Source organism: Amblyomma maculatum, chromosome 7 (genome assembly GCF_055883805.1).
Source record: "Amblyomma maculatum isolate TAMU_Amacu chromosome 7, ASM5588380v1, whole genome shotgun sequence".
Taxonomy (NCBI): domain Eukaryota; kingdom Metazoa; phylum Arthropoda; class Arachnida; order Ixodida; family Ixodidae; genus Amblyomma; species Amblyomma maculatum.
The window spans coordinates 111794003-111821754 of record NC_139350.1 but is presented as its reverse complement, the minus strand read 5'-3'; the positions used below and the strand labels follow the sequence as shown (position 1 = coordinate 111821754).

The 27752-nt window shown below is 46.1% G+C and overlaps 1 protein-coding gene across 5 annotated transcripts in view; it reads left to right on the top strand.

The window, feature by feature from the left end:
- LOC146184434 (uncharacterized) overlaps nt 1-27752 on the top strand; it is a 237256-nt gene that overhangs the window by 189879 nt on the left and 19625 nt on the right. For all 5 annotated transcript variants that reach the window (XR_014708867.1, XM_084609389.1, XM_084609390.1 and 2 more), the window contains 2 exons: nt 16148-16419; nt 17341-17410. Coding sequence is in view for 4 of the 5 variants with exons in the window: in XM_084609389.1 (XP_084465515.1) it covers nt 16148-16419; nt 17341-17410 (342 nt within the window). In the remaining variant the exon portion in view is untranslated. The remainder of the gene's footprint in view (nt 1-16147; nt 16420-17340; nt 17411-27752) is intronic.

Here is a 27752-nt window from a genome sequence, read left to right as displayed (position 1 = left end):
AGTGAAAAAGACGTCAAAGTTAATCGGCTCTGCAGTCGCAGGACGTACCTAAACCTCGGACCGTAGAATTCCACCTGTACCGGCTCTGTTAAGCTAGCGCCAGTCGCCAACACCGTGACAAGTCTGGTGGAGGTAAGATCTGAAGTCCCGTACCCCTACTTTAAGCAGGAGTGCTGGTCATATATTTGAGGAAACGCCTGTTCATTGCACTAGTCGCTGGCAATGAGGCCTACCACCTGAGGTTTCCCCATCGGCCATAACTACCAGCAGCCACGACGTCGTCTCAATGCCTGGCGCAAACCCACCTACGTGACGTTTCAGAATCCCCGCGTCCCAAAGACCTTTGAGACCGTGAAGAGCAGCTGTCTTCGTAGAGTGAATTCAAGCGTCATCTTGCGGCAACTTACGGTAGCTCAGATCGCCGCGAATGGGCCGAACGCGCTCTGAAATATCGGGTCCAAATGTCTAACGAAAGCGTCGCGACGTATATCGAAGACAGGATGCGCCTCTTTAAGCATGCGGATCCTACGATGTCCGCTTTTTGCTTTTTGCTGACCTGGTGCGCAGCCCGCCGAATACTGTCGCAGAATTCTTTGCGGAAACATCCACTATAGAGAAAGTGCTTCAGCAGCGAATTTCGGCACAGGATCATACCGTCCACGCCATCTCCGTCTCTGCCGAGTTCCCATCGCATAGAATGGACACATCAGCGCTGCGGAAGCCCGTACGTTCGATTGTGCGCGACGAACTCCGACTGATGTATGGCACACCTCAACCAGCTCCTGCCTCCATTGCGAGCGTTGTCCGCGACGAGGTGCGGAAAGCGCTCTGGCCTCCGTTTCCAAGCGGTAAACCTCGCCCTGCTCCTCCTCTTACGCCACCTGAGTGTCACCGCCCCACATACGCCGAGGTTTTGCAATACTATCCGCCCTCGTCGCCGACCATGATTCCTGCGAACGTAGCTGTGCCGAAAACAGCAGCTCCAGTGATCCAGTACGTCACAGATTCCCGACTGTCTAAACGGAAAGCAGACGAGTGGCGCACCCCTGACCGACGGCCGTTATGCTTTCACTGCGGCGAACCGGGTCATGTCTATCGGCGCTGTCCCTACCGTCGACTAGACCTCGAACGATTTTCTGCTGATTCTCTGCGGCCTCGCTACGGCTAACAGTCTCGAGCCATTGAAAATTTCTGCAATGACTAGCGCCGGGTTGTTCCGTCTTGTCTGCGGCAATCTAGATCACCGTCACCCAGGGCTCGCCCTTCGCCCACTGCTGCGAGTTCCTCAAGGGCAGCGCAGGGCCGATCGCCCAATCTCCTTCGGGAAGACTGAAACCAGAGACCTTTGGGGGTGGGCTCGCTGGACATCGCTGCGCGGGAGACCCCCCATTGACGCAGACCCGGAAAGACTACGCATCGACATTGGAAAAGTCCGTGGTTACCGATCATAACGCCACCTCGACACCACCACGGCGCACCTGCAACGACGAATTGAAGGTGAAGCAGACCGCGTACATCGACTCAGAAGCCTGACATTAGCGGGCAGCTTTCCTTGGAGATACCTGTAATACTGGATGGTCACCTTGTTCGAGCTTTATTGGATACTGGCGCTGATTAATATATTTTGAGGAGCCAGTTTGCCACAGTTCTCAAAATGGTTTTTCCTCCGTGGGCTGGCACACACGTTCGCACTGCGGGTGATAATCATCTGATTACTCCTCTGGGCATGTACACGGCCAGAGTTCATATCCAAGAGTCATCATTTGTGGTAAGCTGCCTTGTTCTGAAAAGCAGTTCGTGTGACCTGATTCTGGGCGTAGGTTTTCTGCGTGAATATGGCGCAATTATTGACCTCCGGGATTTTAAGGTCGCGTTTTCTACTGAGAAAGCAGTGGCCCTCAGCAGTGCAAAGTGACCACTCAATGTGCTTCAAGTTTATGCGGACAGTGTCATGCTGCCACACCGAGCCAGCACTTTCGTTAATGTCAAATGCGATGCCCTTTACGATGGCGACGCAACAGCCGAAACGCCTCGTTACTGTTGACGCAAGTCTGCGTGGCCCGCAGTTTGATCCATCTTCGCCGTGGTTAGTCCAAGGTACTTGTTACCAACTTTTTGTACGTGTGTAGGCACCGTTTTCGTGACACTTCCGTAGCTTTCGCCGAACGCATCTCTGATGTCTCCGAGTGCTTGTCTACAGAAACCGTGCCACCGCCCACATCCCTCGACAATCTCGATATCAGCTCAGAGCTATCGGTCAGCCAGCGTGACCAGCTGTTTTCATTGTTACTCGAATTCAGAGAGTGTATTGCATCGTCGTCAAAAGTGAATCAAACTCCCATCGCCAAGCACAAGATCACGACGTTCTATGATGTGCGCCCAATCCGCCAGCACCCCTACCGCGTCTCTTCTACCGAGAGCGAAGTTATTCAGTCACAAGTTAAAGAAATGCTAGAAGATGATGCTATCCAGTCTTCCAATAGCCCGTGGTCCTCCCCGGTTGTTCTAGTTAAAAAGAAAGACGGCACATTGCGTTTTTTTCTCTTATTACCACACACTGAACGCCGTATACCAAGAAAGATGTCTACCCCTTGCCGCGGATTGACGACTCTCTCTACCGACTTCGGCGTGCAAAGTATTTTTCGTCCATCGATCTAAAACATGGCTACTGGCAGATTGAGGTAGATGTGCGAGATCGTGAGAAGACGGTCTTTGCTACACCCGACGGCCTTTACCAATCTGAAGTTCGACATTTCGGTCTGTGTTCCGCGCCGGCCACATTTCAGCGGGCGATGGACAGTGTCCTTGCCGGACTTGAATGGCAGTGTTGCCTAGTCTACGTGGATGACGTTGTGGTCTTCGCAGAATCATTTTCACAGCATCTTAAGCGCCTGCGGTTAGTACTCGAAGCCCTTCGATACGCTAACCTGGCACTTAAGCCACAGAAATGCCACTTTGGTTACCGAGAGATTAAATTTCTCGGGCATGTTATAGCGCCGTCGACGCGAAGCTCGACCCTGACAAGCTTGCTGCTGTTGTGGAGTCCACGTGTCAAAAAAGCTGTTCGACGATTTCTCGGCTTGTACAGTTTACCGTCGTTTTATCGATAACTTCGCTGATCTCGATGAACCCCTTACTCGGCTCATCCGGGGAGACATCCGTTTTGTCTGGACTCACGAGCAAGAAGCTGCTTTTGCCGAGCTGCGTCTCCGTCTCCAATCACCGCCTGTTCTAGCCCATTTCGATGAGCAGGGGGAGACAAAAATACACACCGACGCCAGAAGCATTGGCCAGTAGCGGTTGTCGTGCAACGTCAAGAGGGTGTTGGAAGAGTCATCGCCTATGCCAGCCGCACTTTGTCCCGCGCCGAGACGAACTATTCAAATACTGAAAAGGAATGGCTCGCCATTATTTGGGCTGCTGCGAAATTTCGCCCCTACCTTTATGGTCGCCCATTTAAAGTGGTTACTGACTGCCATGTTGGCTGGCCAATCTGCGTGACTCGTGCGGCTGCCTGGCGCGTAGGAGCCTTCGCCTACAGGAGTCCGGATATAAGCATGAAGATGCTGACACGCTCTCGTGCGCCTGTCGAGCTCGCTTCAAAAGACACGGATGATGCTGGCAATTCTTTCGGTGTTGATGCTTCAGATATGTCTCATCAGCAGCATGCCGATCCAGAATTACGAGCCCTAATTGATTATTTACAAGGTCAGTCAGCCACCCTACCTAAGTGCTTTTCTCGGAGGCTCTCAACTTTCTGCCTGAGAGGTGGTGTGCTCTATAAGCACAACTCTAAATCCGAGTCGAGAACCTACCTCCTCGTGGTAACCACAGCTATGAGAGACGAAATCCCTTCTCCGTGCCATGATGAATCAACTTCTAGGCACTTGGGCTATTCTCGCACACTTGCTAGAGTATGACAGACATTCTTCTGGCTCAACCTTGCCACTGTTGGTAGGCGCTATGTGAAGAGCTGTCGGCCATGTCAGTGTCGGACGGTTCCGCAATCAAAGCCTGCAGGCCTCCTCATGCCCATAATACCACCACGAGCACCGTTTGAGCAAATCGGCATGGACCTTCTCGGTCCTTTCCCTCGGTCCTCCGGTGGCAACCATTGGATAAACATCGCCACTGACTATCTGACTCGCTATGCCGAGACCAAAGCATTACCTAGTGGTACAGAATCGGAAGTTGCCCATTTCTTTGCACACCAGATCATACTGCGGCACTGTGCGCCAACCTGTATTATTACTGATGAAGGGACTGCCTTTACTTCACAAATGATGGCCGAAGTCTTTCATCTCAGTGGTACGGCGCATCGAAAATCTACTGCTTACCATCCGCAGACCAACAGGTTAATGGAAAGGCCTAATGAGACCATCGCGCATATGCTGGGGATGTATATCGACGTCCAGCACAAACTTGGGATGCGATTCTATCATATGTAACATTCGCGTACAATACGGCAGTCCAAGAGACTACACGTTTCACGCCGTTTTGTCTCGTTTACGGCAGGGAGGTTCGGACGATGCTAGACGCAATGCTTCCTGCGAAACAGATACCGAGCTTTTTTCTCACGTCGAGCAGTTTGCCCAAGATGCTGAGCAAGCACGCCAACTAGCACGCGTCCACATCACCCAGCAACAGGACAGGGATTCACGCTTGTACCACTTCCGCCACAGACAAGCTGCCTACAACTGCGGGGACCAGGTGGGGGTGTGGACTCCTGTTCGACGCCGCAGCCTGTCAGAAAAGCTAATTTGCCGCTACTTCGGACCATATAAAATTGTGCGGCGAATCAGCAACGTCAATTACGAGGTGCTTCCGGATGGACCAGAGCACAGAGGCCACCGGCTAACTCGTCCAAAGACAGTTCATGTCTTGCGAATGAAGCCGTACTTTGCGCGGTGACTGACAAACTGCATCTGCAAACTTTTTTGTAGCTTTTGTCCGCCTTTGTGCACGTGTGACTATGTGCGTTACACTTAAGGAGGGAGGAATGCCAGGGGGCGCTCGGAGTAAAAAAGATGTTAAAGTGAATCGGCTCCGCACTCGCAGGACGTACTTAAAACTCGGACCGTGGAATTCCACCTGTACCGGCTCTGTTAAGCTAGCCCCAGTCTCCAACACCGTGACAATATATATGTAGCAGTTCATTAGACCGCAATATGGATCAGAATTATATGCTTATAAAGTAGAATGACACAGGCTTAAAAACTTAGCAAGGTTTTACTGGCGTTTGACTGGAGAACAGCCTTCATCAGAGTGGCCTATTAAAGATCCGTATGCGTTTTTATAGGGGTCAGAGGGAGACAGCTGCAGTGTGCCTGAGTTAGAGCCCTCAAGAAGAAAGAATGAAAGAATAATGAAAAATCTACATGGCACGTGATGAGCCACTGTTCACAAAGATGTTCAGTAGTCACAGTAAGCTGTACACGGGGGCACAACTTAAGACTTCGGACTACCCACATGCACACACACAGGCACAGAGACCAGACAGTGAAGCTAGCGTTGCACAGGAGTCCGAGGTTCTTAACAAAATATGAGAAGCGCAAGAGAAAGCAGTATGGTAAGGTCTGCGTGGAACGCGGTGCTTCGACCAAAGAGAAGCCTCGTCCAACAAAAAAATACCCCAGCAGGACAAAGCCTTGAGACTGACCCCAGGACTATGAGTGTGGAAGTGAGCTCCGCGCCATTTCTCCCTCAACTTGCGCTGCACACGACAGACGCGCTTCCAGGTGCAGGGCCCCCTTCAGTGTCCAGTCACTACTGTACTTGGCGAAAGACAGAATCGGAAAAAAACCAATTTTACTTCCTTGGAGAGAGCGAGATACCAAATTCCAACGAGAAAAAAGGATTAAGTAATACTGAGAAGTGGGATCGAAGAACAAGAATTTCGAGAGAATGTAGTAAATAAAATTAATAAAGGAGTATAAGGAAATAAAGACAGAAGGTAAAAAAGAGAAAATTGAAATATTCTGGAGTTGTTATCTAAGACGCAATTATTGGCGGAGAGGAAGTGGGTAGTGTCCACAATATACGACGGAAATGTATGAGCAATTTTGCTTATGATGCTATCGACATACTGGGAGAGGTTCTTCGTGGCGGTGCCTATGGCGGAAACAATTGGGCGTCCTGGATTTCCTTTCTTATGAAGTTTCGGTAGCAAATAAAACCTTCCTACTACTAGAGTAAGGGGCAGAAGGGAGCGGGCCATGCGCTTATCGATTTTTTGTCTTTCTGAAGTCCGTCGAGGGCTTTCTTTACAGTTTCTTTGAAGTCTTTAATTGGGTTGGCTTTTTCTTGCGCTCGTCATCTGTTATTAAGAATTTCGAACCCCTGTGCAACTCAGGCTTGACTGGCTGGCCTCTGTGTGTATGTGTAAGATATATATATGTATATATATTCGCTGTTCGGAACCCATTTTGAAATCCAGCAAACAATAAGGTGCCCAAGTTTCACTCAGGCAGCTTGTGCCCCATCTCTTCCTTCGTTTCTCTCAGTAAATGCAATTATCACGATGAACAAGGCATCCGTGTGGGGCGCCGATATGCTAATGTATTATTTTAAGCCCTAGCTTATACAGTCCGTTCAGCAGCAGTAGTCGGCACGCGTGTCGGAAATAATGGGGGTGGTAAACATCGCATCACGGTAATTTGTGGCTTTAGGCATTAACTGTCGGCTGTAGTGTCTCAGCGAGCTCAATAACTAATTAGAACCGATCGATAGATGAATGAAAAAAATGAAAAGCTAGAAAAAGGGGACTCCAAGGTGTCAAAATGCCTGATTACGTAACTAAGAAAGTTTAAAGTGTGTAATTACTCCTTTAAATATTTGATATAATTAAAAATGAACATTTGAAAAGGGGGTTCGAATGTGTCAACAGACTCAGAATTAAAAGGCAATGCTTGCTGATGCCGATTAATTAACTATAATGCTGTTAATTGATCAGTTAGTTTTTTCAGTATTTCAATAATTAAAAATGTGTTAAAAGGTGTCAGCGAGATCAGAATGAAAAACCAATGTTTTTTAATGCTAAGTATCGGTTTGCAAAAATAAAAAACTAGAAGGCGCTGTCGCTTCATACCCATACCGGTGAAGCTTAAGTGTCCTTCAAAATTTTTTTTTTCATTTCATTTTTCCGTCTACAGCGTGCGCGATTTTCGCATTATGCTTTCTTATAATGCCCGTGCACACAATGTGGGTTACTCGCTTGTGAAAGTTAAAGCGTTGTAATTTTCGGAATATAATTAAAGTGCGGACTGTGCACCAATTTTCACTCGTGACTGTTAGTAGCCCCATTTCTCAAAAACAAAATGGCTGGCGTACTAAATGGCATTGGCAGCGTTGCCAGCCTTGTCCAGAGGCCTTGCAGCCTGAAAAATTCCCAAGGATGCCTCTGGCAGGTGGTAGATGGCAGGTGACGGCCGGACACAAATTCATATTGGTAGGGTTTGTGATGTTATGAAAAGGCACGACACAGCCGTTTTGCAGACGCTGCCAGCTAGAGGTCTTTTCGGCAGGGAAGGCGAAATGGGAATCGATCCCAATGGGGCATTTGGACTCCGACTCGATGTCACCCATTAATAAACATAATTGATTAACGATTTATTCATTTATTTTATTTATTTATAGGTACTGCGATCTGGTACAGATCATAGCAGGGTGGGAAAACCAAAAATAAATACAAGCATATAAACGCACTCAAATTCATAAAATTTGCAGGAACTTTTTAAACATTAGTAAAGAACTCTGAGTTACACTTTCGCTATTAGGTTATTTCATTCCGTAATTGTCCTCGGAAAGAAAGAATATTTAAAACAATTATTTCGCGTGTTCACAGGAGTTATTGTTAGTGCATACCTTTGTCTCGTATTATAACCTGAAGAGTAAGTAATATAATTGGAAGTGTTAATATTATAATGACCTTTTACGAGCTGGAAAAGAAACTTTAATCGGCAGATACGATTGCGCTCAGTCACAGAAGGTAATCCACTACACTTCACAAGCTCACTGACAGACGCACGGCCATATGAATTAAATACAAACCTAACGATCTTATGCTGTATGCGCTCAAGTTTATGAATGTTAGTTAGGGTGAAAGGGTCCCATATAATTACGGCATATTCTAACCGTGGAAGGATAAGGGAGTTGTAAGTTAATAGGCGGACACTGGGCGGAGATGACTTCAGTGAGCGCCTCAAGAAAAAAAGTTTGCGCAGTGAAAAGGTTGTTAGTAATCCATAAACCCAAATATTTATATTCTGTTACCTCCAATAATGATGGGTTGTTAGTACCGTACACAAAATGAAGAGGACTTTTCTTGTGTGTAATTCTCATGAAAACGGTTTTCTCACAATTCATACACATCTGCCAATCGTTGCACCACGCAATCACTTGCTCCACTATTGGTGCGCACGCTCCCAAACAACCTTAGAGTGTGTGGGGATTGTTGTTCCGGGCTTAAAGGAGATGCCCTCAACTTGCGTGGCAAGCTCAGCCAGAAGTCAGCTGCCTGTAGTAACACAAGCAGGTTGCCGTTTGGTGCCCAGCTTTCGCCGGTTCATTCAAGAGTAAAGGTCGGAGTCAGAATTAACAAGCAAAACAAATTTTACACAGCAAGAGATGATAAAGAGGAAATGAATACAGAGACAATGAGGTTCACAGAAAGGCAATGCGAAGCATGCAACTCAAGAGGTTTTCAATCAAAACACAGGCTTTACACCACACAATACGCGAGAGTCAAAACAAATAAACACCAAGTTGTTCACCGAGAACTGTCGTTGACCTACGTCTGGAGAGTAATGATGTGGCCATCTCGTAAACAAGCGTCGCTCCTTCGCAGATCAGTGGGCTTGCCAAACAGCAGGTTGACCCCGCTAGCCGACTGTATCACTTGATGCTGCAACAGCCGCTGTAACATTGGCTGGCTGGCTGCCGGAAGTGACGTGACGCGACCTAATATATAAGGGCGCGCCGCGTCTGTCTGTTACAACGCGCCAATTCCGACGTGCACATACCCGTAACTTTCGCTCTGCAGCGTTCTCTCTTCCTCCCGTCGAGACGCACGTCGTCATTGGTTAGGCGCGGCCGAACTTTCTGGAGATGACCAGCGCCTTCTCCGGCCGGTTGAGTCACCATCACCGCAAAGTGATCAGTAGGAGGTGACGCAAGACGAGTTCTTGCGCGGAAAAGAAGACGTTTCTCCAAACTTCTGGAACTACCTATGCGACGCCACGCGCGCGCTTCTTTCACGCCGCGCTAACTCAACCAAAAGTTCGCCGATTGCAGGCTACTCTTAGGCAAAATAGGCCCAATAGTACGACTGGGTTAAAAGCGGGCTTTTATATCTTAGTCTGGCGACCTTTTACATAATGTGGTAGCTACAGGTATATTATAGCCTATTGAGTATACGGAAGATAACAGAGGCACAAGTTATGGAAAAAGTGATTTTGCCAGTTGCCTGTGCATCGGCATGGTCCCCGCCCGCTGTCCTTGCGGACAAGGATCCGAAAGAGAAGCATCATTCATGTTTTATGCTTCTGTGTCATCAAAGGCGGAGTTAAAGCGGCACAAATAACATTGATATAACAAAGGACCCCATCAACGCAGGGAAACGTCATTATATATATGTCGTCTTACACAACCAAAGACGATCGAAAATGTCAGATACGATAACGTAAAGTTCCCGCACTGCGAGGCTATGTCTGATTTCTTTGACCATTGATAATGTAATTATGTAGCATGTAGAAAAGTAACAGTTGCTTGTATGAGCCCAATGAATGATTTTGCCCCGGTGGGGTGGTGCAGTGGTTACGGCGCTCGACTACTGTTCTCAAGAATGTGGGATCGTATGCCGGCCTCGGCGGTCGCTTTTCGATGCAAGCGAAGCAAGGCGTCCGTGTGCTGTGCGTTGTCAGTGCACGGTAAAGAACCCAAGGTGGTCGAAATCTGCGGAGTCCTCCAGTACGGCGTCTCTCATAGCTGAGTCGCTTTCAGACGTTAGACCCCAGAAACCAAACCGAATCTGATTTTGTGTATAGGGTACACATTAAGCGCCGGGTGCAGAGCGTATGCTATAAATTATGCTATTTTTCGTTCAAAATTTTTACTGCATTTCTAGAAGGTATTTGGATTTTTGTTAACTATATGGGTACTGCAATTAGGCCACTGTAGGAAGGACTGTATGTAGGATCATCCTTGGTACCGTAACAATGTTCCTCCTTTGCAGAAATTAATTGTGCCTTTTTATTTAGGGTGAATGCCTAGTCGAAGATAAACGCCTTGTAACATTTTATATAAAGCAAACTACTAACCACATACTGAAATTGGTCGGATTGTGCCTGCAAACGCATGCTGTCTGAACGAAACTGCCCACGATCTTCGTACCCCTGCAAGGGGATTTCAGCGATATAATGTCCGCCAGCGTTGAGTATCGATGCTCGTTCGGGAAAGTAAAGGAAACTCGTGTACGCCTAGAATTTTAGCGCTAAATTGTTACAGTTAAGCAAATAGGCGAGAATTGAATGCCTGGCTCTGAAAAATTAAGTAGTTCGCAATGACTTTGCTTTTCAGTGTAGTCTCTTGGACTTTAATTCAGGAAGCCGAATGCTGTTGCCATTAATCTGTGCGCATGAATTCGGTTGAACAAATGACGTCTTGAGTTGAATTTTTTGAGCCGACTTCTTTGGGGCGCTAGATTTGTGTGCTGCAGAGCAAATACCAGCGCGCTATTAATGAGTTTCGAGCAATCTGCTTCTTCCTTGCTTCTGATTCTACGCACTATTACTTCATCGCAAGCACACTCAGTGATGGTGAAAAGTACAGCTTAGTTTTATCTGCAGAAGTCAGCTCGGATGCTGTCTTCACAGTAGTGACGTGTCAACTCGTAAAAAGTGGCCCGCGGTCCGACGGTCCCTCGTACAAATCGGCTTTTACAGACGGAATAACTCGGCCTACCTCGAAGCTTCGTATTTTTGCTTGCCCGCTTGCTCCCGCTTTCTCAAATACGCTCGAACTCTGCCTCCATCTGCTTACTTAAGTGCTGTATCTTGCTGACTGAAAAAATTGTAGTTAGGAATAAACAAGTACAAGTGAAAAAGTTTAAAACGCACAGAGAGATGAAGAGCAATTAAGCTTCGTCGTAAGGTTTGATTGGGTTTATGAGGTTTAACATCCCAAAGCGAGTAAAGCTATCAGGGACGCTGTAGTTGAGGGCTGCGGAAATATCGACCACCTGGAGTTGTTAACTGCACTGACATTGCACAGCACACAGGCTTAAGGGTAAGACATGGTAATGGGCTGTGTTTCTTTTTTTCAGTTATATTTAGACATGCATCCCTTACAAAAATGCATGATGAATTTCTATAGAAATTCGAACCAAATGTATCAGAACACGCTGTTGAAATTCTATCAGTAATCGGCTACATCTTTGATAGTGCTAATTGAATAGTGACCCACGTCTTTCGAACGAGAGCGGGCAGAATCTGCACCATTGAAACTCTTGTGATTATAGGCTCAGCTGCTTCGAAAACTCTTCAAGTAACGCATTTTGATTTTGTGGTAAAGTTTCACTGTTCTGAACAACAAAAATGGTACCATCTGTATCCAGAAGCAGCCACTAGATAGTTTAAATTAAGGTAAATGTCGTACGGTACATATCATACCTGAGATTAGGGTACACAATCTATGTTCTGCTCGACTAATCAACAATCTTGGCAGAGTAATGCCGGTTAATGAGTGTAATAAGACTAAAAAAAAAAAAAAATTCCCTCTTGCTCTTTCAACCATCATTATACCACGTTAACAGACATTTATTTGACTAGATTGCACACCGGTCGAGCAGAACATAGGATGTGTTGACTGATCGCAGCTAGAAGATATACTGCCCTACTTTTGCCCAAACGTAGACAAGCTTTCGTCTGCTCGTGACTAACCTACGGTCTTACACCATTTTCTGTTCCGCAGTGAACAGAGAACACAGAATCAAAGTTCGCCTAGTGAGAATAAAAAAAATAAGGATTTCATCGTTGGTAAACTCTTAACATGAGCTTGGTTTTTATTCCTTTCAATTGAGTGCATGCGCAAGGTGTGACGCCTTCTTTATGTTTTTTATGTCTGTTCATTATGTAAAACGTTTGATGTACGTCCGGAAACGTCTCGCATGTGCATGCTGGAATGAACAATTGAAAACATAATTAAGGTGCGGCACGCACTAAAAAACAAATAAAGCCAAACGTTGTGTGCGCTACGCTAGGTCATAGCTCAAGAAATCGTATTTCTTTTCTAAAACAAGTTGGTACCGTCTTTTACTATTCACATGGCATAAACCGCTGCCTCCAAATCTCGGCAGCGTCACCGTATGCTTAACTTCTCCCTGATAAAAAATATATGCTGCGACGAAAGCTCTAATTTTGAATGTGAATAGTATAACTGGTCAGAAACCTTGACTATTCAAGAAATTGAAACGAATTTCACCTTTAAACACCAAAACAAGTAGCCACAAAAATGCGCTGAAAAATGGTGGAACTGCACGGAGTGTGATAATCCACAATGTGCGTCAGAGGCAAAATATGTTTTCGATAATGTTTCCATCTCAGTGAGAGTACCGTATCCAACGAGAACAGCAGTGTATCGAACAACACATCATAAACTGACACGGCGTAAAAGAACAATAAAAAATGACGTCACCGGCCCTAGTAAGCCTCCGCGGCTACGACAAGCTTCGTTCCAATTTTGTTTTCTGTGAGGCTTGTTTTCCTGCCAGAAATATGTGCATATGTGCTTCATTTTCTTGTAGCACATACTGTATGCGACTGACATAAAGACGAAGAGGAAAAGCAAAGCACTCACAAAAATAAAAACACTCAGTCTGCGCCGGCTTTTCGCCTTGAATTCAAGACACCTGCGACTGTTCAGTTACTTAAACACCTCCTCGCTCCGGAGCTGCTGTCCAGCAGCAGAATCCTTCAAAGAGTTCATTGCGTACACGCTTCACTTCTATTGGCGCTCCTATTTGAACAACAAACTTCGTGGTAATCACCGCTGAAGAACCGATATGCGGCTTCGCTCGTAGTACAACATGCGACTACGATGGCGAAAAAGCGCCAGCCAGCTGCGGAACGGGCTCCCTCAACCGCACTCACGCATAGCCCTGTTGCTGTGCAAAGAAAACACACACAGAAGCATGGCGCTGAAAAGCAAGGTCTTACTTCGGGGGAAACGGGGCAGCAGCTAAAGCCTAGGTTAAGTCCAGCAAGGACAAATAACACCGAGAAGGCATAGAGACACAGCGGATAACCCCGTCGCCGACAGGAAACGACCCTCCACCCATACCAACCTGCTGGCGCCGCCCACAGGGTAAGGAGGAAGTGGGGAAGGGCCGAGGAATCCGAATGTGTGTGTTCGAAAAAAAAAGTAGCCGAAAAAAGACGCGCGTAACTTGGTTTTCTTTTAAAATACAGCCAATGTTTTTATATTCTTGTACACTCGAGTCCCGGTGTGATCCATTCATGGCTATTAGAACACCACTATGCTTGAGTGACTTAATTTTGACGTAGTCTCCACTTCAAAAAAAGTAAGGAAACGTAAAACTTTCCACACACTCAGTGATGTGGAGGATTGCAATGCAGACTCCACCTCATTTGGCACAAAAGGCTACGGACAAAAACAGGTTCCTACAGAATGTCACGCCCCCGAGTATATAGTGAACCTGTACTGTCGTCTTCAATTAGAAAGATGACTCACTGAAATTATTTTGTGATATACATATATCCTAGCCCTAGTGCTAGCCTGTGCCACCTACGGAATATGATCCATTACGAATTTCATTAGCATTTAAGGAAGTATTTGCAGTAATAATGAGTGGAGCTGTTGCCATCATTAAATTATTATGGCCATATTTTCGCTCCTTTGGTGCGAAGGGTGAGATAAGTGCGCACCATTATTACAAAAAACTGTCCATGCCCTTTTCTGTGACATGAACGCGCGCGTAATTACATACTGCTCTCATGTTTTGTTGCAGAATCTGGCCAGTGGTTAATTTCAAGTGAGATCAAACGTGTATAACGAAATCGCTACAGTATGCTCTCATCATTTACGCCTAAATCCACTTTACAAACATGGGTCAGCATGAGCAATATTCGCAGATTCCTTCGCGAACGTTGAAAAATGAAAACAATTATATTAAACAGAATTCAATGTAAATTTTGTTGGACCTGTATACATTGAACTCAGGTGGTGTTGAATTTCTATCGAAATTCAGTAGATTGAACAAGTGGTCAATAGTCTGACAATGAAGATTCAAACCCAATGTTTACAATGAATGCATGCACGTTAGCACACACAGGAGACTACAAGGCATGCATATAAACCCTCCTTTGTTCCAAAGCCGCCACGAAAAAACTCCTTGTGTTGCCCAGTTAGGAGCATCTCTATCTAGACGAAAAAACGTTGTCGGTTCGAATATAGACTGAAACGTAAAGTTCTCGGCATTGTTCTTAAGAGGAATTATTTCTTCGTAGAGGTATATATTTGAGACATACAGTGACTTTTATTTCCGCATTAGATGCGCGATATGTTAATTTATCTTCACACCTGACGTCACTTTCACGTGAGTGTTCCACGCTGTTTGAAAGTCCCGGAGTCATGTGGCTTTGACGTCGTGACGCTCTCGATGAAACATCCATTTCTTGCGACATGGCTAGACTATGACGGGACAACTTTGAGTGTTTTTTTGAATGCGACATTTAAAATTTCGGCCTCATAGTTAAGCTTTGGTTTCAGTGAGATCAATGTTGCGAGCTTCGCGGTTGCATCACGGCCGCATGTAAATTGACGAGCCATGGTTATTGAAAGAACTCAAAGATATAATTACATGGAGTACTTTCTTGGGAATAACAGGTCGGCTCCAGAATGTGCCATGCTTTGCTAGGTTTCTCTTTGTGCACCAAAAGCTACAATCTTTTGGGGTTACTGGCAGCAGGAAGGCATAGAAATGATATCGCCCGACCTTTTTTACCTGTTTTATAAGCAAAAAGGCATGTACAGCCCAGCTCTTAGACTGGCGTGCGTAATCTTCTAAGCCTTACAGAGGACCTAGCATGCGAAACGTCCAAGTAAAACCAAGGGCTGACCAAGCTCGTGCGCAATCTTTACCTGCTGGCAAGTTTTATCCGACCTAAAGCGCTGGAGGACAGAAGAGGCTGCCGCCATGCGCAAGCCAGTCAAAGATTTAGGTGGCTGTACCTCTGCTGCCAATATTTCTTTTTGTCACAAAGCTGCCGTGAAAATATTCGAAAGCGCTTGTTTGCTATGCACTACTAGCAGCAGGAAACGCGAATCTGCCGAGCGAGACCTCTGCCAATGGGGCTGCGGTACGGCCGCAGCGCAATGTCTATGGCGGAAAAATTGCTACTATTATCACTGAAAAATTAAAGTCAGTGCGCAGGTAGAGCTTTTCAAGAAACGCTAGAACCGTTTCCTACATCCTTCACAGACTAATTCGCGGCGCCACAGCCACGTGGCGTTGATTTGGTGAAAACTCCCAATAGCAATTCGACTTTCGTGTAAGTGGAATGCAATGAGAACTCTTGCGCTCAAGTTTAAGTGAGGATGAAGAATATAGCAGGGGGACTGAAATTATTCCTACGAGACGCACCGCTCGGAGTGGACCTCTTTAACAGGCCAGCACGCAAAGCTCCTCGGCGCGCGAGCACATGGAAATAAGTCCCAAATGTAGTATTTTGTTGCCGAAACATAAATAGAGACGAGAAAATGAAATCCATGGTTGCAATCAGCGTCCGCTTTGTCTTTTTGAGCTCGTTTCAGCCAGTGATGCAATTTTTTGGTCCTTTTGTAGCGGACACTATTGAGCGCATCCGGGTGAAACCTACATAGAGTCGAAATGGGCGCTTACATCATACACTTTGAAGAAATCCCGCTTTCTCGCAAAACAATTGTGCAAAACGCCTTTCCTTATCAGCTCCCACAAGGGTACTTTTCAGCCAAAGTAACTCTGTAATATAGGTTGACGTTCATAGCTTGTAGTTCGTCTGAAGCAAGGCCTAGGTTTTTGGGAAAAGCAGCGCTGGTCACATGACCTATTTGAAGCTATTCTTAGCGTCACGATGTTGTCTTTTGGTCTCAGAAAGTGGCGCAAAGGCACGGGCCACCAGATCCTGTTCAACCTGTGCCTGTCCTTGCTGGGAGCCTTGGCGTCTTTCCTGACACTGGCTGCGCTTCCAAAGAGCCGTACCAGTCTCACGTCGTGCACGTGCAAAGGAGCGGCACTGCACTACTTCCTGCTGGTCTCTTTCGCATGGACCTTCGTGGAGGCACTCCTGCAGTACCTGCGCTTCGTGCGTGTGCTGGGTACCTACGTGCCAAACCTTGTGCTCAAGGCCGCCTTCGGAGCTTGGGGTCAGTGCTCAACGCTTTGCCAAGGCTCGTGCCTTAATAGTCATTCACTCGATACTCAAAAAATAACTCTTTTCACCTTTAGCTCGGCAAAGAAGTACAGATTTTACAGTAACCTCAGGTTTCGTGTACGACTCAGCAGTTTGTTCTTGATATTTTTATCTTATATCTCAGGAATCGTGTTTTCAAGTGCTATCCGTGTGAGTAACCGGAGAATCCTGAAAAACTCTGTGGACGAGTGGTTTATGACAGTTTTTAATTTCCTAGTTCCGCTTTCTTTCGAACTTTTCAGTGTAGGCATGTCTCTTTGTTTGTAGCAAACGCTAATTTCTTGTTTCAGTCGCGTTACGAAGCTTGTGCATGACTACAGTCCATGTGTAACCAAACCGTGATTGCGTGAGTGTGATGACTATATGGTAAATTATCCTTGAGTGCATCCTCTCTTTTAGTTTTAGTAGTGGTTCTTTCATGGCCCACTATATTTGTGTGCATATTGTGTCTAAATGATGTGGAAACCGCTGCAGGTAAATGTCAGCCCTTTTTGCATGTTGGCTGCAAACAACAAAAACATTATTAGAGGAAGAATAGGCAGTTCGATGCTTGAATCAAATCAGCTTGTTGGTGAATTCTTTCCTATAGTAATTATTGTAGGAGAATGAGTACAAAATATTGCTTGGTGATTAGGCTTTTTTTGTGCCCCACTTGTGGCTTTCCTCAAAACTTTCTAATGTTTTTAGTGAAGTACACTGGTGATGGTTACTCAATTTATGTTGTCAGTGGAGTAGGTGTTCTTTTGTACAAGAGAAAGTAATTTTCCTTGGACCGCTACTCACTGATTTCGCATGCGCCGGAAAGTAAAGTTGCTAACAGAGCTTTATCTGATAAACTCAAAAATTTTGCTCTGGGATTTTCTTTCCTTTCCAGGTGCCCCAATGTTAGTCATCTTGTGCGTCCTTATAGTCAACCCAACGCATTACCACAAACGAAAAGACCTGTAAGTATCAGAGCCATCAAGGAATAGAGGCAGTTCTATTCGGCACCAGTGCATTTTATTATTGGTCATTGCAATTTTGGCGACGATTTCAAATTGTCGACGGCATCTGAACAGCAGCTAGATAGAGATGATAGTCTGTAGTGGCCAGGGACAATGTTCAACAGCCTCTGCTTATTGGTTTTGAAGAGGTTCGCTTGAGCCTGTGCGGAATCAAAGCAGGTTCATCTGCTGCAATGTGATGCATCCTCCTTCTACGGCTGAAAGTTGAAGCTGCAGCGGCAGACCAAAAGAAGCAGCGATCTGTACGTACGAGGCCATGTCACAATCCACACAGCGGTCATGGAGTGTTGCTGTGTAGCAGTGGAGGTGTGGTCGCTTTGATTTCTTTTCCATTTCACGTGGTGTATTTTATACAAACCAGCATCACCTGACACCCTACTCATAATTTAAGTAGCCCGCTGATAGAAAAAAAAAAAACAGATACCTCCGGACAGTTTCACTGAGGCAGTGACTTGGCGTGTGGCGCAATGGTTAATCGCCTTGTGATTTAACCCTCTTCTTTGATATAGTTAATATTCCTGGCCTCTGCAATAAAGAATGCTCAATGGCGTGCATATCACACATATTCGCCTTTTTTGAGGCACGTCCCAATTTTGTAATGAGTGCACAGTAGACCTTTCTCTGGTCAAAGCGTCTCCTTCACTAATTTGCATTTGCAGCATACAAAGCTGGTAATGAGAATGCAGTACCTATATGTAAAGCACAAGAACTGCATTTTCATAAAGTGGGCACACTATTCCTCTTATATTTCGGCAGCGCACTGTTACGAATTTCATGGTTTAAATGATTTATTGATAGTGCAGTAGTGCTAGTGGAAGGCCGGCTAGCGTGCATTCCTCCTTACGTAGCTTAAAGGCTCGTTCTACAGCTTTCAGGGGCTTATTAAATGCCTTAAATAGACGTGTGGTCAAGTGGCAGTAAGGCCCAAAGTCCTTAGTGAGTGCCTTTCAGCGTTATTCGCCACAATGCCTGTAATAAATTCTGCACTGTTTTTGCCTTTTATGAGCAGTTTTTGCATTTTTATCATTTGACATCGCACGAGAAAGAACATCAACGTTTCAGTTTCTCGGACGCTCGTAGTGTGCAGCGCTATACCACTTCGACCTTGCAATTTAAAAAAGCACATTGACCGCGCCATAGTACTCAGCGGGGTCTTTCGAGACAATGAACTGATATCGAAACGTACGGCAGATCAGCAGTGACTGCTGCGTGAAATGAACGATTATCGGTCCGATATGCTCACAGCCAACGCACTGAGCGATATGGAAACTCTGTTGGCACCCCTCTCTGGTGCTCTCACCTAATCATTCCCCGGCAGAGAAGAATCTTCTCTTTAGTGGTACCATAGTTTATCATTGGTCACCTTTCCGCCTTAAAAAAGGTGTTTTCGTCGCCACTGGAGTGAAAGGAAAGCCTGGGTGTAAATCTCTCATTGATGTGCATAGGGCTCTCAGTCCAATCACTAGGGGAAAACTTGACTGAATTTTTATTGCAAGCGTCATCATTATCATTATTACCATCATTATCAAAAGTGTCAACTGAAATTATGCCCATATTTGTACGCTCGAGGCTGAAAACTTGAAGGGAATCTGGCTTTTAATATTTATCCCAAACATGCGCGCTATAATTATGACGTTATTAGGTAAAACTGATATTTTTTTCCTTAGAACGTTGAGTCTGGTAGCTGAGGAGTTCTGCATTTAACTGCACATAGGCAGAAGTAATAGGAGGAATAATGAGAACGGAAGTAGAGCAGAGCAAAACATTTGAAGCTACGAGAACTGAGAATGTAGCTGGGATGCCATGTTCGAGGTTTCTTGAAGGGTGGTGGATTGGTTATTATACAAAACTGGCCACTCTGCTTAGTCAATACCTCATCACTACGAGAGTACAAGAATCGCAGATTAACGTTAATATTTAATCCACAAGGACTTCAAAGGACCTCATAAGGACCCCATGGACTTCACAAATTACAGAGCGATCAGCTCACTACGTGTTACGCAAAGGTATTCATAAAGGTTATTGGGAATGGAGTCAAAAACCATAAAATTTATTCAATGAGCTAGGCAAGAACCACAAAGGACACTCGACAAAGGATCATATATACACTATTAAACCGGTGATAGAAATTACAAGGGTTCAACGCTGCTGAACCAAATATTGAGCGAAAGCATTGGCTGCGGATGATCGGGCGTTCTCTTTTTTTTAACCAAGCTGTATGAACGTGCCTTACTGGCCTATAGGGGTAACGTGAATAGCAGGGCCCAGACAGGCTGATTCTGACATAACCGTGCCATGTGAAACGAGAGACCCAAGTTGGCAGCTCCTGCAAGCCCATGTGGAGTGTGCCGTCACAGCTTCACGTGGGTAAGACTTGGCTACCGGCCGCGCTACGCTGAAGGCTCGAAACCTAGAGTAGTATTGTTTTCGCAACAAAATGCTCTGAATATAAACGAGATCTATAGATAGATTTCAGAGATTAAAAGAAAGGATCAGCGGTCACGCGGGAATTACTGAATCAAGGGGCAGTTGTGCTATACGCGATGCGCAAAACGCAGACAACGCCACCTGTCGCCAAAGCTGCAAAGCGTAGGCGGGCTCGGTCGGGCACTGTTCGTGTCGGCGTCTATGTGCGCGCGTCGTGTTTTCGTCTTTGGTCCCGGTTTAACAGATATAACACTGCTGTCAATCTTTAGCAATATCCGGGAAGAATTGATGCGTAGTTGGCTTTTCGATAACACATAAAACCTTACCAGGAACATGTTTGTATAAGTTTCCGTGATGCTTCACGAGAACGACGGGAACGGTGAATCGCGGCTGTTCGACGCAAAAAGCAAGCAATCGCACCAAATGACATTTGTTCAGGTTAATGTCATTTTTTCGACGCGCTGCTACAGGACCAAAGCTAATGCCATTTCCAAATTGTGGTAGCTGTGATTGATAAGCAAATATTGAGTGCTTTCAATGTGTTGCGAAGATGAAGGCGCTGTAAACGAAAGCAGCCTTTAAATTGACATTCATGTCTTGCATACTTTGTAACCAACCTTTTGATTAGGGCTATCAATTACGAAGTTAGCGGCTGTGTAGGCGGCATTTGTTTGCGAAATGATACGGAAGGTGCGCATATCTACGCTCGACTGCGAAACGCGTACGAGTTTCAACAATGCACACTTTCCGCACTAAAGCAAGTGTCAAGAGCAACAAGTAAAACAGGCAGTATCTAGTGTACTGTCCGACGGCGATTTTGTAGAACCTTCGTTTATCGCCCAACGTTTTCGCCAAATCGTTCGCTCGGCGTATTAAACCAGTCAAAAATGCTCGATCTTAGCCTCATCAAGGAAGAATATCGCAAATTCATAACGCTTGCTACATCGGATGCCGCCAGCTTACCGCAGCGACGCTGCCCGCGAAAGCGGCTGACGACGGTGCTCTGGCCGTGTGCTATGCCCTAGTCGTTGCTAGGCCTAAACGCCTAAACGGTTTCGCATAAAAGCCGTAGCTGGAAGTGCTTTGGAAATAGTAAGTTTCCTATTGATAAAACTGCCTTACTATTAGCTCAATTGTCTCATAAATTGTCTTACAGTACACGGAAGATGTAACTTCGGCGACGCCTTGGCAGCGGAGCTAGAGAACGAAATTGGATGAGCTGCGCCACACTGGCGGCAGCTGCTAAAAGCAGAAATTTGCTTGTATTGCTGTTGTCACTTCTTCCGAAATCTCATTACATAACAGCGCTCCTCAGTAAAGATATTTTTTTAGATTCCTTCCTCAAATGAAGCGCGTATTATTTAAGATGAACAGAGCATGTTTTTCTGAAGTTGGCGAAATAAATCAGCTGTGTCAGCGACTCGGCGCCAACAGGCAGCAGAAGCGACCTGTTCCGCCCGCGCTAAGTGTGGTGGCTACGGGTTAGCTGGCAGCGATGGGTGCCAGTTTTTTTTTTTTTTTTTGAGATGCTATTTTGCATATTTCACATAGATGACTAACTGCAAAATTATAGGAGCACAGTATAATGCAGGTGGCACTTGTGGACCTCAAAATCATTCGATATATAATGTCATTTTCATCAAACGTCATTATAATTTCTCATGTAGCAGCAAACAAATATAATTTTGAACGATCGTCATTCAATGGCAAAAAGCATAAATTTGCCGTATGGCAGGGCTGAGTGATAACTATTTTTCAGTGTTTTCTGCTTGTCATTGCACCTTCCGTGAACACTTCTTGCTTAAACTTGGTCGCGTCCGCTAGCCGGGATGATACAATACGCATTAGATTTGTGCAACGCTTAGCCAGACGATCCTTAGCGTGCATTGACATCGCACAGCACACAGTTGTATTTTGCGTTTCTCCTCCACCTAAACGCGGGCGGCGTAGACGACTTGGTCCCGATAACTCGATCCTCCTCAGTAGCCTGAGCCACTGCGGCGAGCTATTGAACAGATATTTGCCAATATGCGTTTTGAAACTTGCCATGCAATTACTTTGAAGACCAGAGCCAGTGTTCCTGTTGTCTGGCAAGATTATGAAAACATAACATGTCGCTGCACTTGCTGTTCAGACTAAGGGCTCTAAGCTTGTAATAAAGCGCCCTGTAATTCTGCAGTTGGGCACGAGGGTGATACAAATGAAATGAATATGATGCTATGATATATAAATAGGATATCAAATTTAAATTTAATATGTTCTTGGCTAACCTGTGTTGCAGCTTTTCAGATATTGCCTCTGCTGATATCTCACTCCTCATGAAATTATCTGCTCGCTCTGCTTTTTTGACGACGGAATACGTGAAATTCGTGCTGTACAGGCAGTGCTAAAGCGCAAGCAAGAAAAATCTGAACTCAATTGCAATAGGAACCCAATATGCGCTATTTTTCTGATACTCAGAACGCTGGTTGGCAATCTCGCTTGCTTTTCCTGCGGTCGCACAGGTACGAAACCGCTCGCAGTTTCGACGACGCTGCCTCGTTTATTGTAGCAATATATTGCATGTAAACGAAGCAAGCATGTACCATTAAGCAAAGAAATAACAATGGTTCATAGGTCAAAAAATGAACGAATTAGCGTGGCGTTGTAATAAAAGCGGGACACTCAAAATGAGCTCCACTTCGTACGCAACCTTGTTTACGCTTGTCTGCAGCAGACAGTTGATGCATATGGAGGTGATGTAGTTCCAGACGGCCGTGATATCGAACACATATCCACTATTATAAAGGACGATCCCCTTGCGCACACTGTCATCCCGGAAGTGCCCGCGAGACGCGCACAAACGGCAGATCGCACGCGCGCACCACGGTACACACGTGACGCATGAAGCCCGCCTCGGGTTCCGTCGCCCGCCGCTACGCGGCTTTCAGTGACGCCCTTATAGGCGCTGCGCATGGCGTATACGTGAAAATACTGGAAAATAGTTGCAGTGGCCGCAGGCATCCCTAGTCTTCCATAAAGAAACAAAATTCGTGAAAGGAAAGGTGCTACGCAAAGAGACGTGATCTGTTGATTGCTATTTACCGCTCTTCTTAGGAAGCCTTCAGAAGCCTGGATTGAAAACAGTTAGGCGTAAGGATGAATGCAGACATCCTAAGCAATTTTGATTAGGCAATGACATTTTCTTGCTGAGTAACTCAGAATACGAATTGCAAAGGATAATATGACGGCGTTACCTTACAATATGAACAAAGACAAGCAAAGCAAACCGGTGTGTGTACATATTATACTAGGGTATTCGCTATTCCAGCAATCCATGCGGCACCTGGCGGCACCTGGCGGCAAAACCATGCAACGTGCCAAAGAGGTTCAGTAGCAGACGCCGCTTGCTCGCGCTATGCAAAACCTGCTAGAAAAGTGCTCGTAGCACCGCGAAAAAGAACAACAGCAAACCGATTCTGCAGCCGTTCCGCAGCGCGTGTCAGCACAGTGGCACATCGTTTCATGTATTTCCTTCGTGCTCCAGCGATCGGCGCGTGAGAATCGATGCATTTCGGATTCCCGCGCGGAACGCATTGAAAGTGCCGTGGACAATTTATATATAGTCTCATCAGTTCTTGTTGCACGATTTCTTTTCTGGTATCAACTGTCTTCTAGTAACCTTCCTAAGGCACGGAATACCTACGGATAAGTACGAGTGAGCAACAATACGTACTATGCAGCTCGATTTTTCGCATCTCGTGCAAAATTCGATCGGCGTGCACGTATAAACAATTCGTACGACAGCTGGATCATAGCGCTTTTTGAGCTCGTTCTGCGAAGAATGTCATCATCAAATGCACGTAAGGGAGTAGTCTACGACGATCGGCGTAATTCTTCGCCGCGTCAAGCAGGCGTCGCAGGCCACGCGAACCACGCGTGACTCTGCCCTCGATCTTGTACCGCGCAAGTTACGAGAATAGACCGATCCCACCGGCCAGTTTCACGACGCCGCCGCTGCTGCGGTGCATGCTGGTAGATGTAGTCATTCAACCGCTCCGCCCACCTGGAGTGGCAGCGCACCGCGTTTCCGAACGGTTTTTAGCTCGTGTGCATGCCCGAGTGCATTGGGAAAATTCACTTGTTACATTCCTGGATGCCATAACAATAGTACAAAGGAAAAGCGACTCCGGTTTAGGTGTAGCTTGTTCAGCTCGTTCGGACGAAAAGCCGTCGGCGCCGTCGTAATAGTTGTAGTAGTCGACAGCGCGCGTCGAAAATATTCGCGGCTGCGCAAAAAATTGTATCATGGTGATTTTTCGTTATAGTGTTTGATTATTGATTGGTGTGTGATAGGCAATGACGAGTTAATAAAATAATTGTGATTAATTGGTTAACTGTGAATATAAAAAATTGGAAAAAGGGGGTTCAAAGGTGTCAATATGCTCAGGATGAAAAGCCAATGCTTGCTGATGTTCTCTTAAAATATTTACAAAATATAAATTTTTAAGTAGATAATTGAAATAAAAAAATGAAAAATATGAAAAACTGCTTTGGAGATGCAAAAATGCCCGGAATAAATAGCCAGTGCTTGATGACGCTAATTAAGAAAATTTGGAGCGCGTATTTTATCAATTAACTTTATTATAGTGACAATTATTTAATTGAATTAAAAGAAAAAATGAAAAATACGGAAGAGTCTTCGTAGGTGTAAAAATGCTCGGAATAAAAAGTCAATGCTTGATGACGCTAATTAAAACACTCAGAGCATCTAATTGATCAAATAATTAACTTTATTATCGTGACAACTAGTTATTTGACATTTAAAAAATTCAGATAGGAAAAGGTGCTTTGTAGGTGCAAAAATGTCCGGAATAAAAAGCCAGTGCTTGATGACACTAATTAAAAAAAACTTCAAACATGCTATTGATGAAATAATTAACTATCAATTAATTACTCTATTATCATGATGGTACATCAAGACCTTAATTTTTTATCGACGTAATTTGCTCCACGGGACACTTTGCAAGAACTTACCCAGGACTCTCTGGGCTAAGATGAGGTTAACTTTCACAAATCCTCGCAGTCGCCGGTATTTTCTAAACCTCACTGTTTTGGGGCGAATACAAATAAAACACATCACCAAATCACCATCACGAGGTCAACGACACAATTGAAGGGGTCGATGATTGCACTAAAGAAACTCTTTATTTGGGCTGACTTGCGCCCTCAAAAGAACTAACAAACTCGGCGGCGGCGATAGAAACAAATGTGCTCGTCGAACAAAGAATGCTCGTCACACTCGTCAACGCTCAATTTAAAGGCTGCACAGAACAATCTAGATAACGTCGCAAACAGCTACCAGCACGGGCTGGAACATTGTGGAAAGACACCCGAGTGGCCGGAACCTTCGAGACAGATCTCAGTGCATCTTGCTCCACAACAAAACTGATAAAAGTGTGACTCGCGACATCGAGCATTAACAAACAAAGATTACGGAACTGATACGCGGTCTAGAATCAGAGTGATAAGCCTGTATGCCTGCGGCTGTTAAAAAAAACAGAGACTGTTTTGAAGGTTTCGCGGCATTACTCCCCCCTTAAAAAAACATCGCCTCGATGTTCCAAAACAAGGAAACTTAAACATAAACACTGCAAAGTTTAACCACCACAGATTCTTTAACGCGCGTAATATGGCTTCAGTCGTACAACATGTACAATTTCTGGGCGTGCGCGTCGCTGTTGTGATGCTGACGCTCCGTCGGGAATGACTTCATAGTCCAGTGGTGCGACGCGGCGAAGGATTTTGTATGGCCCAAAGTATCGACGCAAAAACTTTTCACTTAATCCGCGACGGCGAATTGGTGTCCAAACGCAACTTGCTCTCCTGGATTGTACTCTGCATTTCGTCGTCGTAAATTGTATCGTCGACTGTCGATGCGCTGTTGGTCTTTAATACGCAGCCGTGCGAGTGGTCGGGCTTCCTCGGCACGCTGCAGGTAGGCGGCGACGTCAAGGTTGTCTTCGCTGGTTACGTGCGGCAGCATTGCGTCGAGCGTCGTCGTGGGCTCCCTGTCGTACACAAGCTTAAACGGGTCGCTCTGGTCGTCTCCTGGACTGCCGTGGTATACGCGAAGATCACGTACGGCAAGATGGCGTCCCAGGTCATGTGTTCAGCGTCGACGTACATAGCGATCATGTCCGCGATCGTTTGGTTCAGGCGCTCCGTAAGGCCATTGGTCTGGGGATGGTACGCAGTTGTTCGTCAATGGCTTGTGTGACTGTATTCCAGGATGGCTTGCGTCGACTCTGCCGTAAACGCCGTTCCCCTGTCCGTGATGAGCACTTCTGGGGCGCCGTGTCGCAAGAGAATTTGTTCGACAAAAAATTTGGCGACTTCTGCCGCGGTACCATTTGGTAGTGCTCTTGCTTCGGCGTAACGGGTAAGGTAGTCAGTGGCCACGATGATCCACCTGTTACCCATAGACGAAGATGGAAACGGGCCGAGGAGATCCATCCCAATTTGTTGAAAGGGCAGGACTGGGGGCGGATTCGGGTTTAGTAGTCCTGCTGGTCTGATCGGCGGCGTCTTGCGTTGTTGGCACTCACGACACGTCTTCACGTAGTGGGCAACTTCGGCAGGCAGTCGCGGCCAGTAATACTTCTCCTGGATTCGACGCAACGTGCGCGCAAATCCGAGGTGGCCTGCTGTGGGCTCATCGTGCAACGCCTGCAGAATTCTTTGCCGAAGGGTTTTAGGCACTACGAGAAGCTGCGCGGTCTTGTTGGGTGCGAAGTTCTTCTTCACGAGGAGGCCATTGCTTAAGAAGGATTATAACTGTCGCCTGAACACACCAGGAGGGGAAGCGGTCTTTCCTTCCAAGTAATCGGCTAGCGCTTTCAGCTCAGGGTCTGATCGCTGTTGTTCTTCGAAACTGCCGGCGATTACCGGTCCCAAAAAGGCGTCGTCGTCATCGTCCTTCAGGGGAGCATCTACGGGAGCGCGGGATAAGCAGTCTGCGCTGGAATTCTTCCGGGCCGACTTATAGACTACAGTCATGTCAAATTCTTGAAGTCGTAGGCTCCATCTGGCAAGGCGGCCGGAAGGATCTTTCAAATTAGCCAGCCAGCAGAGCACGTGATGGTCGCTTACCACCTGAATGGTCGGCCGTATAGGTATGGACGAAACTTAGAAGTGGCCCAGATGATTGCAAGGCACTCCTTCTCGGTCGTCGAGTAATTGACTTCGGCTTTTGTGAGGGACCTGCTAGCGTAGGCGATTACTTTCTCCTGTCCGGCACTCTTCTGGACGAGAACGGCTCCTAGGCCCACACTGCTAGCGTCGGTGTGAATTTCGGTCTAGGCGTCTTCATCAAATTGGCCAAGTACAGGAGGGCATTGCAGGCGGCGCTTGAGTTCGTCGAAGGTTTCTCCTTGCGGCGCTTCACATTTAAAAGGTACTTCAGCCTTTGTAAGCTGCGTCAATGGTTCGGCGATCCGCGAAAAGTTTCTGACAAATCGTCGATAATAAGCGCAGAGCCCAAGGATTCGGCGCACAGCTTTCTTGTCGGCAGGCGGTGGGAATTGTGCGATTACAGCTGTTTTCTCCGGGTCTGGGCGAATACCGTCCTTGCTAACGATGTGACCTAGGAACCGCAGTTCTTCGTAGGCGAAGTGACACTTCTCTGCTTTTAGCGTTAGTCCCGATGACTTGATGGCTTCCAGCACTGTCTGTAGTCGTTTTAGCTGCTCTTCAAAGTTTGACGAGAAGACAACAATGTCGTCCAAATATGCCAAACAAATTTGCCACTTCAAGCCTGCTAGGACTGTGTCCATTACTCGTTGAAACGTGGCTGGTGCGGAGCAGAGGCCAAATG